This window comes from Myripristis murdjan, chromosome 24 (genome assembly GCF_902150065.1).
Source record: "Myripristis murdjan chromosome 24, fMyrMur1.1, whole genome shotgun sequence".
Taxonomy (NCBI): Eukaryota; Metazoa; Chordata; class Actinopteri; order Holocentriformes; family Holocentridae; genus Myripristis; species Myripristis murdjan.
In genome coordinates this window covers 23,577,386-23,595,025 of record NC_044003.1, presented here as the reverse complement: position 1 = coordinate 23,595,025, position 17,640 = coordinate 23,577,386, and the positions used below count along the sequence as shown (strand labels likewise).

The following is a 17,640-nucleotide window of genomic DNA, read 5'->3' as shown; positions in this document are numbered from 1 at the left end:
CGGCTGGTCTAAGATTTTAATGTAGGAGAATTTGTATATTTTTGGCATTCTGATATAGACTCTAACATTATCTTTTGTGATTATTAATACATGATATACTTACACATTCTTTGTGAGGTTTTTTTTTTTATCTATTTATTATTATTATTATTATTATTATATAGGATTTTTATATTTTATATTTTTATGACCTTGATCTTTGTACTGCTTTTAACCTAGGAGTACACTATTTCGTTTCTCTTGTACTCAGTACTAAGGAAATGACAAATAAAAAAAACCTTTGAGTTCAGTACAACTCTTTTGTTCCATCATAACCCAACATATGAGGGCATTTAGCTCCATTTTTGTTTTTATAGACATGCCATACCAAAAAAAGGGATTTAAGAGACATTTAAGAGCCTTGGCATGCAGAGCTGACACCATGAACCTTCCTCAGACTCATCCTTAACATTAGCAAACAACGCGGTGTGCCCTCCTCTTTGAAGCTGCACATTCTCCTATGTCCAACATTCCAACGTGTTCTCCGTTACTTTATTTTGAAGGATGACACCGGAAGTGCTCCATCTAACTCTGTGGCACTTGACACTGGCGTTTGATAGCGAGCAGGCGTCGTGCCAAATCTGCCCAGTGTTGGTCAGCCTTTGTTTTAACTGAGTTGTACCGGTTTGTAACGTCAGACTGCAGCTTCAGGCCGTCTCGTTAACCCAGGAGAGACTTTTAGACAGGGAAAAAAATATTGCGGTTATTATTATTATCATTTTTCATCCAATATTAGGCCTGCTGTCGAATGCTGGTTTGATTAACGGTACAGGACAACAATGGCTAGCAGCGGGCGGACCTGCCAGTGTTGCTCCGTGGACCGATGCGTCTCAGTGGGATAGCCAACATTACAGCCGGCCTCGCTGACTATCCTCCATCTTCAAGGCTGCTACGAGCCGACACACCACCGCCAAAACCGACAAGGTAATCCACAGCACGCCGTTTATTTGCTTTTGCTCGAGTACGCTCGTTATTTTGAGTATTTGCGGCTCTGTTGACATGTGTTGCTCATAATGTGAAAACTAAAGTTCACCAGTTAGTGACTTCTCCCTCAGTCAGAGGTCAAAAGTTAAAGCAGCCTGCAGCCACAGTTGGCCAGGGCGGATGTTGTGGGTTTTATTTAACGTTACGTCATTTGTTTTAAAGCGGGGTTCACCGTTGATAAGTTTATTTAACATGTGGGATGAAGCACCAAGTTTAACAGTCTTTGGTTTGCAGCTTGTTTGCGCTGCCAATCTTCATATCTGTGCCTGCGTGTGAACCATGGAGACTTGTCAAGTGACCCTGGCAGTCAGAGGAGAAACATCTCCAGGTATGCTGGCAGACATAACACCTGCTGTCATCTGGTGCTGCGTGTACTTGTGAAAATCTGTATACTATTTAATATAGAAGCATAGAAGATTTTGTGACTCACTTACTTTGACTGAAAAGCCCAGTACCCTCTGTGTCAAATTTGCCCAGAAGGATTTGTCATTTGCAAATTGCAACAGTCTCTCTTTCTTAACTCTCTTTATGCAGTAGGTAATGTTGCGATATTGTGAATATTTCTAGGTGAGGTGATTGCCGTTGTTGGTAGCTGTGAGACCCTGGGTGGCTGGTCCCATCAGAGAGCTGTGACCTTACAGCCTGTTGGAGATGATGGGTGGGTTAAACATGTCTGCCTGATTTAGTCATAACAGCTTGCTCTTTAAAACGTGACTTTTTTTTTTTTTTTTTTTTTCACCAGGAAAGAACCAGACTTTCTGTGACCCACTTTATTGTTTATTTTATGGGCTAATAATGTGTGTCGTCTCCCCTGGCAGCACAATGTGGACTAAGACCATCACTGTACCTAGAGGAGTTGTTTCAGAGTACCGCTATTTCAAAGGTTTCTTCCTGGAGTCAAAGGTGAGCTGAGAATCTGCTGTCTAAATCTTGTCGCTGACTCACAGAATACAGCCAAGTCGAATTGAGCGTAGGCGTCAACTTGATTACTTGGCTGTTACGGCTAATCTGTGTCTGAACATAAAGCTGTATTGGCTATGAATTACCGAAATGATTATTACTGCTTCACTTGATTGTGTGATACTGTCAAACCTGCTTTTGCCCTGCTGTCTATGTTTTGATGCATGATGTTTGATTGCAGATGTTTCCACTCTGTTGATTGATGTATTTCCTTTTTGCAGCTCATCAGCAGGAGGGGGTGAAACTGTTTTCCTAGCTTGTTATAGATTACGTGTCAAGTCACTGTGAGCCAAAGTGTGTCCAGTGTCTTTTGAAGTGAGCAGTAGGAAAGCTTTACACGAGCCACAGTTAAAGGGAGGACCACTCACATGCTCTTTGTGTTGCTTTCCCAACATCTGTGTTTATCCTCTGTAGAAATAACCTTAGGTCTAAGCTGTGGAATGGCCAGGCCGGGCTCTCTGCCAGCTGGCTCGCTCTAATCTAAGCACGTGAGCCTTTCCACATGTTTCTGAGCCAGCCTACATTGCAGAGATACACACAAACATACTAGGGATAGAATTTCCTTGAAAAAAAAAGAGGAAGAGACAGATAAAGCGTGACCTGCTGTGTAATAGCTAGTGCTTTCCCAGTGTTTTTGCAGGAAGTGGCGCCTCGTCTCTGCCCTGACTGGGCTTGTTTTTGCTTACATTCCAGGGTGGAGCTCACATTTATGAGATAGGGCCGTAGTGTCTCCCTCTCCTCTGTGTTTGTACTGTTCTTTTTTTTTTTTCTTTTTTTTTTTCTTTTTAAAGCTTTTCCATTGAAATTACTTAGGCCTCAAGTCGATGTGAGCTGAATCTTGCCAATGGCGTCATGGCTTGCTTTTAATAGTTGATGCCAGGTCGGAACAGGACCCATTTGCCCCCTTTGTACATAAAATATACATTTTGAGTCACACTTAACAGCTCAATAGCTCTAATGCCTGTGGAAGTAAACTGTAGCAGCAAAATTAACCAGGTACATGATACAGTTTGCTAAAACTCCATTTTAGTCATTTTGTCTCATATCAGTGATAAATCCTTGTTTTTCCTTTTCAAAATAGTGAAGAAAATCTACCACTGGGATGCCATAATCCTACTTATTTCCAATGCAGTATCAAGTGTTTAAGGATTTTTTTTCTGGGAACAATTATAAATATGTTGAAATAAAGCAAATCAACCCATTAGTAGTAACAAACAACACTTTAATCAAGAAATTTCCGACAACAGTGGGATTATCTCGTCGCACTGGCAGGTTGATTTTTACACTAAATATGCGATAAAATGATTCAATGCAATTTTGACTCACATAGCTGTAGACTTGAGCAGTGTAGGCTACTATTTTCACTAGTCCTGTTAGTGTGTAACTGGAAAATAAATTGTTGGTATGGTTAGTGATATCGCTGCTACACAGATGTATGAAGAGCAGCCTATTATGTACCTGAAGCAATGATTCCAAGTTCTTTTCTTCTTCACTAACAAATCCACTTTTCAGATTTCAACCCATGGTGGCTGACTGCCCTAGCTGGGGATTGGTGACTATACCAGCTCTAATTCCTTTCTCACACTCTGGTCCAAGGACAGCTTGGAGACCAGACTGAAAACTAGTTCACTGTATCTGATCTGAAAGCCCTAACACTGTACTAAACATTGGAATTGCAGAGTGCAGGTGGTCCCTGTCAAGTGATAGTCAATTTGTGGGAGACCCATCAGCAGCCACGCACGATGAGCCCCACAGGTATAGAAACACCAGAAAACAGTGCACGGTTTGGTTGGGTTTGGTGAAGTGTGCCTTATAGACCAAAAAAAAAAAAAAAAAAAAAAACCTGTAGAGCTCCCATTCCCTTTCCTAGCACTGTCGATAAAAGTTGCCCTTCACCAATGATGCAGGGTCAGATTGTGCTTATCCCGCACGAAGACGGTTAGTATTTTGGAAATTAGCTAATCTGATCTTAAATCTGTTGTTATGGGCAACTTCTGTGTCAAAGTTAACATACCTGCTCCTGACTGCATTGTTTCCTCTGCTCCACAAATACTTGACCAGTAGCCTTTGGAGCTCCTCGTAAATGTGTGTGTGTGTGTGTGTGTGTGTGTGTGTGTGTGTGTGTGTGTGTGTGTGTGTGTGTGTGTGTGTGTGTGTGTGTGTGTGTGTGTATGTGTGTGTATGTGTGTGTGTGTGTATGTGTGTGATGTGTGTGATGTGTGTGATGTGTGTGTGTGTGTTTTTGCTGAGGCAGGGGGTCGGGGAGAATGCTTTGCTGGAATACTCTATAGCCATAGAGGAAACACTGTAGTAGATGCCGCAGCCTGATACTGTAGATCCCTCTAGTCAAAACGCCTTTGTGTCGGCCCACCTCAGACAAAGCTCATTGAAAACGAGCTTGATAGGAAAAAACATTGGTTGCAGCCATGTCCCCACCCTGCTTGATGTCCTTTGTGACCCTGGCCTCCCTCCCTTACCCCTGGTACTGTTTTTTCCCAAGCAAATCCCACTGAAAAGCTTCCCTTTTTTCAGTAGAACTGAAATTTGTTGCAGTCATGGGGTTTATTTTTTTTTTTTTTTATTATGTGTGGAAGTGTTTGCTGTCTTTCTGTCCATATAGTTTTATTAACCATCTGCTAAATTAACTTTAATGATATACTCACTTTAGAGTTGTAGTTCATGATATATTCAAATTAAATGTGTGATTAATTCCATCAACAATCTTGAAACTGAGGAGGTGAATCCAATTCAGAGCAGATCATTGAGTGGTAAAATCTTGTTTTATAAGTTCAGTGATGTTGAGGCCAAATTGGGACAGGGAGAATTTTTGTGGTGCTGTCAACAGATAACTGCACATTGAAAATGCTCTGTTTTGATTGATCCTCAGTTTTAGTTGTTGCATGGGTGAAATTCTTCTGTCACCTCTCTAATATATTTTTGCCTTGTTGCAGAGTCACAGCTGAATGTTGATGATGGACAGTTTGGAATTCACAGTAAGTTGAATATAGAAGTCGAACTCACTACATTACGCAACTCATAGTGGCTCAAGTATAAGCCCTGAGACATGGTTAGACTAAATTACTTGAGGCTAAAGTTGTCTCAGCTTAGAAGTTACTTAGTCTCTCTGAGAAATTGAAAATCACCATAGATTACATTGTTGACTTGTTCCTATTTTGAGCTGCTGACACTTTAAGGTCACTCTTCATAACACTGACACCGTTCCTCCTACCTGTTATTGTCAATGCAGCCATTTCTATAGTTAGCTGTTGTGGGACACACTGTGTGTCTAAAGTCTCATCAGTTTCTTTCTGTCTGCGTCCTCCTCCTCTATAGATGGGGTGAACTGTGTAGACTCTGGATGGCTGACGTGCCAGACAGAGATTCGTCTACGTTTACATCACTCCAAGAAGTCTCCTGTGTCCATTACCAAGAAGAAATTCAAGAAGTCTCGCTTCAGGTTGGGCTAACACCCAGATCGAATTTAACACCACTCAGTGAAAGTTCTAGTTGAAAGGGACATGAGACGGATCAGTGAAGCATTATTGTATTACTGTTACCTTAAGTGCACACAGGAGTCTTGCCTGTTAGCTAACTAACAACTATCAGTTAAAGCACAATTTATATGTGCTTTATATATTTGTATCAGCCTGTCCATGTTTATTCATGGACTTAATTATTTACTTGCTTATCTCCCTAGGATCAAGCTGACATTAGAGGGTATTGAGGAAGAGGATGATGAGGAGGAAGATGAGCTCAGCCCTTCATCATGGCACAAGATGACCACCACTCTGGAGATCAGTATGATCAGTGGCAGTGGCTACAAGTCACGTCACTCCCAGCCTGAGTGTGGGTATGCCCTGGAGCCCTCCCAGTGGACCGAGTACAGCATCCACACCATGGACCCTGACAACCTTGAGCTCACCTTCGAGTTCTTTGAGGTAATCCCTGCATCCTCAAGCTGTCTGGTCATGATCAGTTCACTAGTCTGGGAAAAAATCGTAAACAAAAACAAAACAGACAGTAACAAAATGTAAGTTTTTGCTGGTTACACTTTATCATCATTGTACTGATGCCACATCTTTGTTCACAGGAGGACCTGAGTGAGCCTGTCGTCCAGGGAGACGCTCATCCGGGGCATGTTGGCACAGCTTGCCTCCTCTCCTCCTCCTTTTTGGAGAGTGGCAAGGACACTGGAGTGGTCACACTTCCTATCATGGGAAGAAACTCTAGACAGACCATTGGGAAAGTCAGAGGTGAGATTCTACACATACATAACATTTCTGCAGTTGCAAGTTTGTTTGTTTGTTTGTTTGTTTTTAACCATTTGGAATGTAGGACAGTTCCCTGCACCAGGTCATGTGATCTGCCTGTAGGTGAAACAGGGTGGGAAAGTGACCTTTTGGTCCCCCAGCCACATTGGTAGATTCCTGAATTCTGCCATATATTTTACCAGACGCTTTTTTTGTGCAGTGATGTGACAACAATACAAGTTTGAAATAATATAAAACATGAAGTTGGGAGGTAGCATGGTGAGAGTAACTGTCACAAAATAATTAGTCATCATTCGGACAGAACAAAACAAGACCTTTTCAGTTGAAGTAGGCAGCTCTTGGCTGGACTCTTCTAACTAGTAGTTGATTTGCAAAGTGAATATTCAGCTTGAACAACCTGTTTCACCAAGATTGTTGATCTGATCCAGTGGACTACCTGGTGATCCGGCCTATCCAGGGTGTGCAGTGTAACATGAGCAGCTGCTTCACCAAGTACTGGAGGAAACGCAGCGCTCTGGATGTGGGCCACCGAGGAGCGGGCAGTACACATGCAGCCAAGTGAGACACATACTGAAAGACGCATGAAAGCTTGAGCTAAGTCGCTGTTGAGACTTTTAACAGCAACATAACCACTGACCAGCCAAAATGCAAAAGAAATGATTAGATTTACTCTTGTGTGAAAACAGTTATTTGATTTTTTGAAATGTAATTCTGTTTTTATAACACTTTTATTCAAAATTAGAGTGGTCTCAGTAGTACAAGGTATGCCCTCTACATGTTGTGCTAGTGGGGCGCCCCTACATTTTCTGTTCTTTACACTGGCGGGGGGTTCAGCAAATTTTCAAGAAGTAACGTATGTCATGTTTCCTGCATCAGCAACAGTGGTCTGTTATGAATAAACAGAAGAAGAAGTGGGTAGTTAGTGTGAGCAGCATTTGCTACCATGGCTGCACAGACAAAGAAGAGAGCCCCACCCACCAAAACTGAAATCCCATTAGCAGAAAATGAAACAGACCACAGTTCTGGCCTCACTGTTTTATTGCATAGAAATCTCTTGGAGGTCCAATGCACAACTACTAGAGCAATATCTGTTTACAATGAACAATGTCACTAAAATGAAAACAACAAAAGGCAAATAAAAACACAGCCCTTGGAAATGGAAATGCATTACATTGAAACATAAAAGTGGAGTCCACGCTACCAAATATCAAGCAGTGAGGAAATTGTGGTGGGTTTGCAGTCAGGACATTCTGTAGCCATTGTGGTAATGTTAGCTTGGATTCCTCAGCAAACCTAAAATGCCTATGAAACAGCAGCCAGTGTAAAATTGCAGACACATTTTGACATACGTGTGTGCACAGGCGTGCATTCTCTCTCCTAAAAATTGTACAGCATGCATAAATACACAAGCCCTGCCTTGCCTTTCACCCACATAGTCAAAATGTGCTTTCATGATTACACTTATACAGGGAAAAATCCATCTTATATCTGTTTTTATATGTATCTATGCAATATAGGGTTTTCTTTTCATTTTTTTTTTCAACTTGTATTTTACAGGCACCACAAAGTCAGGGAGAACACCATAGCCTCATTCAAAAGTGCTGCCAAACATGTAAGTTAACCAGCTGATGCATGACTGCATGAATAATTAACGATGTTTCCTTATCTCTTATATCATTATCTTGCTTATTCATGATTGAGGGAATCTATATGGTAGGTGAGGTGTGGAGGTGAGTGAACCAAGTCACAGTCAGATGACCTCAGTGTAGTAGACTGAGGACATGGGGGGCACAGGATTTAATAGCACGCCACTGGTGGTCTTTATTCAGGTTTTGGTTGCATTTTTGTAGCTGTGTGGTGAAATGAAAGATACATACAAAGAACAAACGGTAGAAACTGGTAGGTGAGCTCAGGGGTGAGTCTTTTTTTTGCCTCTCTGGAAATTCAGTGTCATATCCAATCAGATCTGTGTGATTCTTTCAATAAGGATCATGCTTTTGTGTACTTTCAGGGTGCTGCTTATGTAGAGTTTGATGTCCACCTCTCCAAGGATGCCATTCCCATTGTTTACCATGATCTGACCTGCTGCATATCTACCAAAAAGGTAAAATACCAGGACATTGCACTTGATGATGGATGCTAATATATCGATATATAGATAGATAGATAGATACAGACACAGATATAGATATATAGATATATAGATATATAGATATTATATATGTTTTATGGCATCAAAAGAAATCCAGTGCTGTAAAATATTTACAGAATAGGCTCAGAGCTTTATATTGGATTATAGGTATATTTCTATTGAGCAAAGCAGTTGAGCGTGTATTCATTCTTTTTAGAAAAATGGTCATGATGAACCACTTTTAGTCAGCAACAGAGTATGGTCTTTATTGTAGTGTTATCTCAGAATTCCTGTTGCTGTAAGTTCCACAACATAGCTATTCTCTGCTCCCGTGAGGATGTGTCAAGTCTTGACAGAAACTGCTGAAAATGGGTAATTATTTCTGTTTGCCTTGACAGAAGAACGACAAGACCTCTCTGGAGCTTATTGAGGTGCCAGTCAAAGATCTGACATTTGATCAGCTGCAGCTTCTGAAGGTAACAACGTTAACCCTAAACTAAATCTGCAAAACACACACTGAAACCTATGTGAAACTAAACTACAATTGGAAATGGGACAAAATATAGAAAAATACTAAGTAATGATGCATACATAACTGGTAGAAGCTTGGTGCTGGTTAAATGGTCTGTTGTGGTTGTATCAAGCCATATTGAAAGATTTTCCTGGAGCTCTGTCAGACGTTGGTGCCTTTTAAAAGCACAGTAGCATGCTGTTACACCCTGCTCAAAATTCACATACTGTCACACCAGGGAGTGACAAAGTGCAAGATACCATCAGTCACTGATCAGCTCTACTACAGCAATAAGTAAATTAGTACCTTGCTAAAGTAGTTGTTAAAGGCATTGGCTAAACATGACATAGTCTGTACAATTTCCCCGAAAGTACAAATTAGTACAATGCAGATGGTTTCAGTTGCAAATTTTCTTACGTTAAAATGTCCAACTATGGCACCATAGCCATGATATAAAGTAGGTGATTTATGGCTTGTTTTGTTCCACAGCTGGCCCATGCTACTGCCATGAAAGGAAACAATCACAAAGGTACATAACTGTTTTATTCCCACTTTGTTCCTGTGAGCCAGAGAATTTAGAGAAAAACTTGTCTCAGTTTTGAAAATTGATACTGACACATTATATGGCGATGTACCCGCAATGTGCTGCAAAAGGTGTTTTGATTAACCTTAAACTTGTTGCATAGGTGTTTGCACATTCATAGATCAGAACATGAATCCAAGCTTTTGATGCAATGAAGCATTGTGTTGTATGTCCCCTGCTTGCATTACAGTGAGATGCCACTGAATGTATGTAGGCCAGTGGGAAAGTAGGCCAGTTGATAATTAGTATTTTGTTTGTGATCAAAGTCCTCTCTTTGTTTGTTATTCAGATCTGCTGGATGATGAAGATGAAATTGATGAGCATCAGCCTTTCCCTTCACTGTCACAGGTAAAAACAAACCCAGTGCTGATCATTATTAATTAGCCTAATTAACAGGTGTCAGTCTTGCCCCTTACCCTCAAAAATGCCTAGTTAAATGAACATTAAAAATGAAACCACCTCAAGAATTTTCTGTTAAATGTCACCTACTTCTCCTGTTGGCTTACTCCTTGTTGTCTACTGTAATGTCACAGTAAAGTAAACAAAATGTCTCTTCCATAGATCTTCCAAGCTGTTCCTGAGCATGTTGGCTTCAACATTGAGCTGAAATGGATCTGCCAGATGAAGGTGGGTAATGTATTGTCAGTGTGGAAATATGAGATAATGGTAGTTGCTGCATCATTTGTTCCTTGTGGTTTTGGTTGTTTGAGTACAATAAGCAATAGTAACATTTCACTCTGTGTACCAAAAGTATACTGCTCAGACATTTAGTTCTGTTCTGTGCTAGATATCTAATAACTGTGAATATCTAATAACAAAAATGTATTGTAATAGATGCCTCTGGGATATAAGCTCAGCAGGGGGAAGGGGTCAGTTTGGGTGTCATTTACATCATGATGAAGTTTTTTTCTGCATTTTTTCCAATGAGTTTCTCATTCTCTCATTTTATGTAATTTGGTCTTTAAATATTTGAGTAAATCTGCTTACTGGTAAAGTGAGCAGATTTACACAAATATTCAAAAAACAAATGCTTTGAGCTAACACTTGTATGAAAGGTAAAACAAGATAATTTATTTATTTATTTATTTATTTACTCATGACAGGATGGATCATGGGAGGGCAACTTATCGTCCTACTTCAACATGAACACTTTCCTCGACATTATCCTGTCCTGTGTTCTGCAGAAAGCTGGCAAAAGACGCATAGTCTTCTCCTGCTTCGATCCAGATATCTGCACCATGTAAGCACTTTTCAGTAACTCCGGATATTTTGTGTCACGCACTGCTAAAAGTAGATTGTGCTGTCGAAAGTTCATTTTATTCCAGGAGGAAAAGGGTAAGCAAAAATGCTCTGGCTGACTTGAGTTTTTTATATTACTCTAGTGTTAATTCCCATTCCTGGAAGAGGAGTTTTGCTCACTTAGTCTCAATTTTTTGAACTTTTGGACAAAGAAACTCAAACACCCAGCATACTGACATTTGTAAAGTCATATCAAATAGTTCGTGAATGGTATGCATTGGGTTGTTTATGACATTTGGAAACAAGACTCTTGTAAAAATGTTAAAAGACTTAAATGGTTCTTAGTCTGGAGGATACTGTGTCTGCAGCTGATCAAGTTAGGCAGTGAACAGGTGGTATGTCCAAACAATCAGGGTATTGAGTGTTCTCCAACAGTTGCTAAGCACTTTTTGACATCATTCCTCCCTCAGGGTGAGACAGAAGCAGAACAAGTATCCTATCCTGTTCCTGACCCAAGGTATCTCAGACATCTACCCTGAGCTCATGGACATCCGCTGCCAGACCACTCAGATTGCCATGAGCTTCGCCCAGAGCGAGAATATTCTGGTGAGTGGAAGTTGAGCACAGTCAGGTATCTACTGTTATGTGTCAATACCTGTACTTTGCTACTTGTACAATGTTTGTCAGTGGGTAAAAATAAAACCAAGTATGTCACATGATTTAGAAATGTCAATGCAACTCTGAGTTGTGACTGTGTAAAAAAACAAACAAAAAAACTTGTAGTAGTACATCAACTTGCCTCTAGAGTCTAGAGAATTAGGCTCAAGACCAAAACATCACCAGTTAGACTCAGTTTTATGAATGGACAACTTTTTTTTTTTTTTACACCCTTATGAACTACTGAAAGATCCAGACATTAACTTTATCTAGTATGTTTCATTCCCACTTCTCCATTTTGTGCTGGTTGCAGTTCTACAAATGTCGTTGTTTGGATAGGTTGTCAAAATAGAAACCTAAATTCCAGGCTTCCACTTTGTCGTCACTAACTGGACTTCATCTGTCTCCCCTCCAGGGAATCAGCGCTCACACTGAGGAGCTGCTGAAGAACCTCAACTACATTAGGGAGGCCCAGTCTAAAGGCCTGGTGGTGTTCAGCTGGGGAGACGACAACAATGACCATGAGAACAGGAGAAAGCTGAGAGAGCAAGGCATTGATGGGCTTATCTATGATAGGTGGGTCAAAACTCAGTGTGCACATCTGTTCCTGTTATGTAGGCCCCATTGTTATAGCACAGGCAGAGAGACAAACACTCGCACTTGTCCCAGTTGTATTTTGAGCTCCTATGTCTACCTGGATCTACGTGTACTACTCAAGCCACACCCCATGTAATTAATCTGTCATCAAGATTAATGAATGCATTCACAGCAAAATTGGTACTGGCAGAATAGTTCATGTTGTTCACGTGTTTTATCAGCAATGTTTTGCACGCAACTGAATGCTTATGTAATCGAGATAGATAAATGAGAATATCCATAGATACCATCTTATGTAATCAAGCAAGGACAAACAGGTTGATAATTTGGCCTGAGTCATAGCTGCTGGTGAAAATAGTGTGATTGTTTTTCCATATAATTTGTGAGCATGAAATTAGTAGATAAAAGTGCTGTTACATAAAGTCTGGCTGCTAGCTGGGTGAAAGAGATGCTTCCTTATTGTCTGGTCATGCCTCAACTGAAGCTGAATTGTCAGCTAGACTTGTTTGTTCAGCCGTCCTTGTTCCCTGTTTCGTGACACCATGTGAAACTTGCACCATACAGTATGTTTGAACTCTGACACAGATTTTTACAGACCCCTGCAGGCAGTAGGCCAAAGACTTATTGTCTAAGCTTCTAACCCTTAGCTCCCTGCAGATTCCAGGTGTCATTCCATTCATCATCTCAAATAATGAGATCTGACATCTCTAGGTTCTTGTCGTAACTGTGCCTCTTTCTTTCAGAATTTGTGAATGCTTGGTGCCATATTTTGACCCAAGTCCTCCAGATGCCCGTAATGTCTTTCTGGTTCCTGGATGTGTTTCATTGATTTACTCACTCCCCACCTTTTTGAATGTTTTTTGGTTCTGTCCTCAAATGCTTGAGATCCCAATCTCACTTATTAATATGCAGCAGGAACACCATAGTGTTCCTTAACAATGATGCAAGACGGTTGACTTCTCATGTGTTCTACTTAGTCAATTCTGCAGTTTCAGTGGAAATGATTGTTGGTTATCTGATAAACCTTTTCACAATAGTTGGAATATTCTAATAGCAATGATTTGATTGGTCAACTGCCATGTCTATCATTTTTTGGGCTTTTTTCTGTAGTTGATAGAGGTTCCCTCCTTACCCATGCCTGTATATTGTTTTGAGTTTGCTACAACAGGCCCGCACTGCACATGATGCTCAGCGTCATTTTGAAGCAAATGAGGCAGCAGGAGTGAATGGCTTGAATAGCGCATGAGACAAATCTTATTTGAAATGTCAGCTTTGTATGAACTTCAAGATGTGTATTTTCATCTAATCTTATTTACCCAAGGCTGATATATGTGCTGATTTGGGGTGTAGCTAAAGGTTCTGAAACAGATGCATTCACCAGAGATATGTCCAACCAAACCGTGGCTCAAAAATCAAGGTCTGAACTGAGGAACGGAGGGTGTAGTTAACTGAATGCACCAGCCCAGCTGTTCTTTTGTGACTGGTCTTCAGTGAACTGATTTATTTTTGTTTGCTTAATTTATGTAACCTGGTCTTCAGTGAAGTTTATTTATTCATTTATTCATATCTACTTAGTTAATTTATGTAGCTCTATAAAATCTTCAATGTTCTTTATGTTCTTGGTGTTCAACTGTAATTTGGGACTTAAAGTTGACTTTGTTTTTGCCCGTTCTTAACTCAGTCATGGATATGGAAAATCATTAAATGCCTAGTGCTGATGTGTGCATAAGTTTCATAGCCCAGAGCCACCTTTTGGATCAAGCACACTCACCTTGTGTAACCTGTAAACATGCTTCATTAATTGGAAAAGGATGGATTGTGTCAATTAACACCTGGATTCTAGGGAAGCCTGCATTTTGGCCTTGTATGTGTAGCTGTTCACCTCCTTTACATATTGAAAATATGGCCTAAGTGGAAAAAAAAAATCTTAGTTTATTTGCACCTCTTGAGTTTATGGAGAATCTGTTGGCATTGCTGTTTGTATTTTTCACAATAAAGCCAATATGTAGCCAGTGGACATATTGCAGTTGCCATTAAGAAATGTGGATGCATGATGAAATGAGTTTGGTGCTAATTCATTGTAGCATTTCTCCTCCACTAATAATTAGTTTGGAGTAGACCTGTAGTACTATTTACATCTGAACATCTTGTTACATTTATATTCTGCCATTTTATGTTCAGGTCATCTGATACATAAAAAACCTTCAATCCTGTTCAAATATATCAATAGTTTTGCTTTGTAGTTTATTACTAATAGTGAGATTGTGTTCCACTTGACTTGGCGGTGATATTTATTTGTAGTTTTTTGTATTTTAACGCTTTGGTTTTTTGCACAGTGGTATGGAGAATGATTGACAGAGATTAACTGACACACCAGTTTACATTAATCTTTATGGATGATCTGATGACTGATGAGCTTGCCTCCTCTTGTGCCTGCAGAATCTGCGAGGACCAAGGAGAGCAGCCAAACATCTTCAAGGTAGAGGAGCAGCATTCTCTGCAGGAGGTGATCACAGAGGAGACCCTGAAGAGTTCTATGTGTTCCTGCTACTCCATTCCCTGCTCCTCGGCGCCCTGCATGGCCTCCAAGGCCCGTGCTGGCAGTGCTGAGTCCGATTCTGGCCTCAGCTCTTCCTAAATGTCCCACACCCTTTATCTTCCTATCACCCTGTCTGTACTTTCAAACTGGGAAGGACTAAGGTGGGTTTGGGATGATAAAATTAGCATGTACTTGTCCATAAAGAAGAATTAAGTCTTGTGTATATACATATTTAGGGTAAGACTTGAGCGAGTAATGATTATGATGGGGTTTGCCATTTTTGTCCCATCATATATGGTCACACAGTGGTGACTTTACTTGAACCAGCCTCCACTCCACTCTACTTAGTCATTTACAGATTTCGAGTGAGTCCTTTGTCTTCACAGGTGTTTTATTTATTTTTCCTGGTAAGAGGGGGACATTCTGCCAAACTGTCAAGGTTACCATGTGCTAAGGATTCTTTTAAGTATCATTTTAATGGATAAGGCCTGTTCCAAAATATCATTGCTGTGAGGTAAAAGCATTGTTTCTAAAATGTTAACTTTTCAAGAATCAAGAAAATCAGCCTTGTTATTCACTTCACTGGACATTTTTTTTTGTTTGTTTTTATTTATAAATGGGTTTTTCAGGGTTTTTTCCAGTCCAAGTAACCACACAATCTTTGAGTTGCATGCTCAAAATTGCTGTTACAAGGTTTTCACATGACAACAGTGATTTTTTTTTCCCAGAGGTCTTTATAACATCAAACTAAGAAATGTAACTTACCAGAGGATGTTTGATTAGCCAATATTTTACATCTGTACATAGGTGAAGTGCTAAAATGTAATGCATATGAGGTCCTCCCAGACATATTGTTTTACATAGGATTATATGCTGATTGTATAGTGAGAGGCTATCATAAACTACATGGTAATATACTTATGTCGTTCCATTCTGCTGTTTTTTGTAAGTCTGTATTTTTCTGCATACAGCCAAGGGACTGGAGCACATTACAAATCATACAGTCAGGCGTGCATTTGGATGAATGTGCTTGTTGCCATTAATGAATGAATGCCCAGCTCTCGATGGCAAGACTACAGCACTTGTAAGGGGTCCACAGCTAAGTAGATACTGTTGATAGTATCTCATTAATGACTTCTTGAATGGACTGTTAAAACGCAGTTCATCTGGCTCTCGGCACCTGTAAACTACTATATTCACTATTGGGAATTCTTAAGTTATAGCTCTGCTTTTGTAAAGGATATAGATAATCCTTAATTATTTCTTATCTACCTTATTTGATGAAAAGTTGACATTTTATTTGCGACGGTGCTTGATATTTACATGCTGCAGCCTTATAGGTAAAAATCATGGCCGTCTCCTTTTTTCTGCTGCTTGTCTTGATGTCACCAGTACCTCACTGGTTATCACTTGCTGCAATAGACCAAGGCCTGTCATGTCTGTATAGAAAGAACAAATACTTAACCATTTTCTCTACACAGTACCCATCCTTTAAGTTATGCTTCCTGTATGGCAAAGTCATTTTGGTCAAATAATCCATCATTTTCGTGTCAAATTGGTGCATCAAAATAATGCAATGAAAATGCTGCATTGCAAACACAAGTCCATTCTTGTACTGTATGTGTACTGTTCATTGTATCAGATCTCATCACAAAACCTCACATTTGAGTCATGCATGCTCTGTATGTATGAACAAAGTCTGGATGAATGAATGAAGAGAGTAGATTGTACAAATGAATAATGAATAAAAACAAGCTTCTATTTAAATGCTTTGTCTGTGGCTTCTTTCTTTTCTCACAACAGTTCACAATTCCTGTGACAGTGTTTTTGTCAAGTGATGCAGTTTAGCAGGTTTTATGACCTGAGGGCTTAAGTTAATTGGATGGATGTTTTTTTAAGCACTATGAAACTGCAGCACACTCCCTGCCTCATAGATCCAGATAGTTCAAATCACATTGCTTATTGTTTTTAAACATCCATTTTGTAATTTTATTTGCTTGCCACTTTAGTAACCACGTTTATGTGAACATAATACCATTTCTAAGGGTGGGGAAAAAAATAGTGGGACTTAATGAGATCATGTTCCAACAAATCAGACAGCAGCGACTATCTGCATGTACCCAGACTGTCGGGACTCACGTGATGCTGGCAATGCAGTTTTAATCAATGTGCCAATGTGCGCAGGTGGGTAGATTTCTTACATCACTGAAAAGTAATGATTCATTAGATAGCGCAACTGCACACTCAAATATGACCATTCTTGAGTAATGGACAATCCATATCAGAATGAACCTTGATCTTGATATTTATTCATAGAGCATAAACGGAACAGGCCTAAACCAGATTAGTCATGATGAGAATCTAAAATGACCGGACTACTTGACAAGACTGCCCACATCCGCGGTGCGGGGCTCCATGCGGGGCTGCCTGTTTTGAAAGTGCGGTCATTGCGGTACTGACATTACAGCCAGGAGCCCTCGAGCTGCGCAGTACATTAGCCGCAGTTAAAACCACGAAGCGTGATTGTCCCTAACACTTAAGTCACTGTTGAGTTCACAAGAGGTGATTCCTGTCAGTGATGGCTTACCTGCTGCACTGTGACACAACCTCAGCCTTTGTACTTCTTATGTAATCGGTACAAGGTGAACAGTTTTGTTTTAAGCAGGAGTGGTGGTGGGAGGGGAGTTCAGATTGGCAGGCCTTATTAATCATTATAGATCTGTGATTTTAATACCGGCGGACTATTATACTCTCCTCCATATATTTCTGTAGGCTACAAATGTAATAGCAAGCGCACTGAGGGCGTCCCCTATCCTTAGCTTAGTTAACGTGTGTGTTCACCCCGCAGCCACACACTCACGTGTATCTGTCTATCTTACACGTTTGACAGCCCACTCTTTGCCACAAAGCCTTGCCAAGCGGATTTCAGCCTCTGTCATTGATTTACGATGACAACATGGCAGAAGCAGGCTAACCAAATGCACGAGCCTCGTCAAGAAATAAACGCACCGTGCACATGGGAAATGTTTCTGCCGAGTGTCTTTGCTCCTGTCTACCTCTATACTAAAAAACAATTCTCTCATCATTGGTACTGTAGCCTAGGTCAGGAAAGGGTGGGGTTTGGGTTGC

The 17,640-nt window shown here is 40.3% G+C and overlaps 1 protein-coding gene across 1 annotated transcript; it reads left to right on the top strand.

Annotated features, from left to right (window-relative positions):
- The first annotated feature begins 579 nt into the window (after positions 1-579).
- gpcpd1 (glycerophosphocholine phosphodiesterase 1) lies at positions 580-16,278 on the top strand. The gene is made up of 20 exons (XM_030047084.1): positions 580-963; positions 1,258-1,351; positions 1,591-1,681; positions 1,842-1,926; positions 3,663-3,738; positions 4,935-4,976; positions 5,317-5,440; positions 5,681-5,921; positions 6,074-6,236; positions 6,683-6,812; positions 7,812-7,866; positions 8,266-8,358; positions 8,784-8,861; positions 9,386-9,425; positions 9,769-9,827; positions 10,041-10,106; positions 10,583-10,719; positions 11,189-11,324; positions 11,791-11,951; positions 14,412-16,278. Exons 2-20 carry the CDS (start codon positions 1,303-1,305, stop codon positions 14,608-14,610), a joined length of 2,025 nt encoding a protein of 674 aa, XP_029902944.1. The 5' UTR covers positions 580-963; positions 1,258-1,302; the 3' UTR covers positions 14,611-16,278.
- Positions 16,279-17,640: the final 1,362 nt, after the last annotated feature.

Coding starts and splice junctions, on each gene's coding strand:
- gpcpd1 (XM_030047084.1), top strand. CDS start 1,303: ATGGAGACTTGTCAAGTGACCCTGGCAGTCAGAGGAGAAACATCTCCA. Junction 1,682..1,841: donor CAGCCTGTTGGAGATGATGG/GTGGGTTAAACA, acceptor CTCCCCTGGCAG/CACAATGTGGACTAAGACCA. Junction 11,952..14,411: donor GATGGGCTTATCTATGATAG/GTGGGTCAAAAC, acceptor TTGTGCCTGCAG/AATCTGCGAGGACCAAGGAG.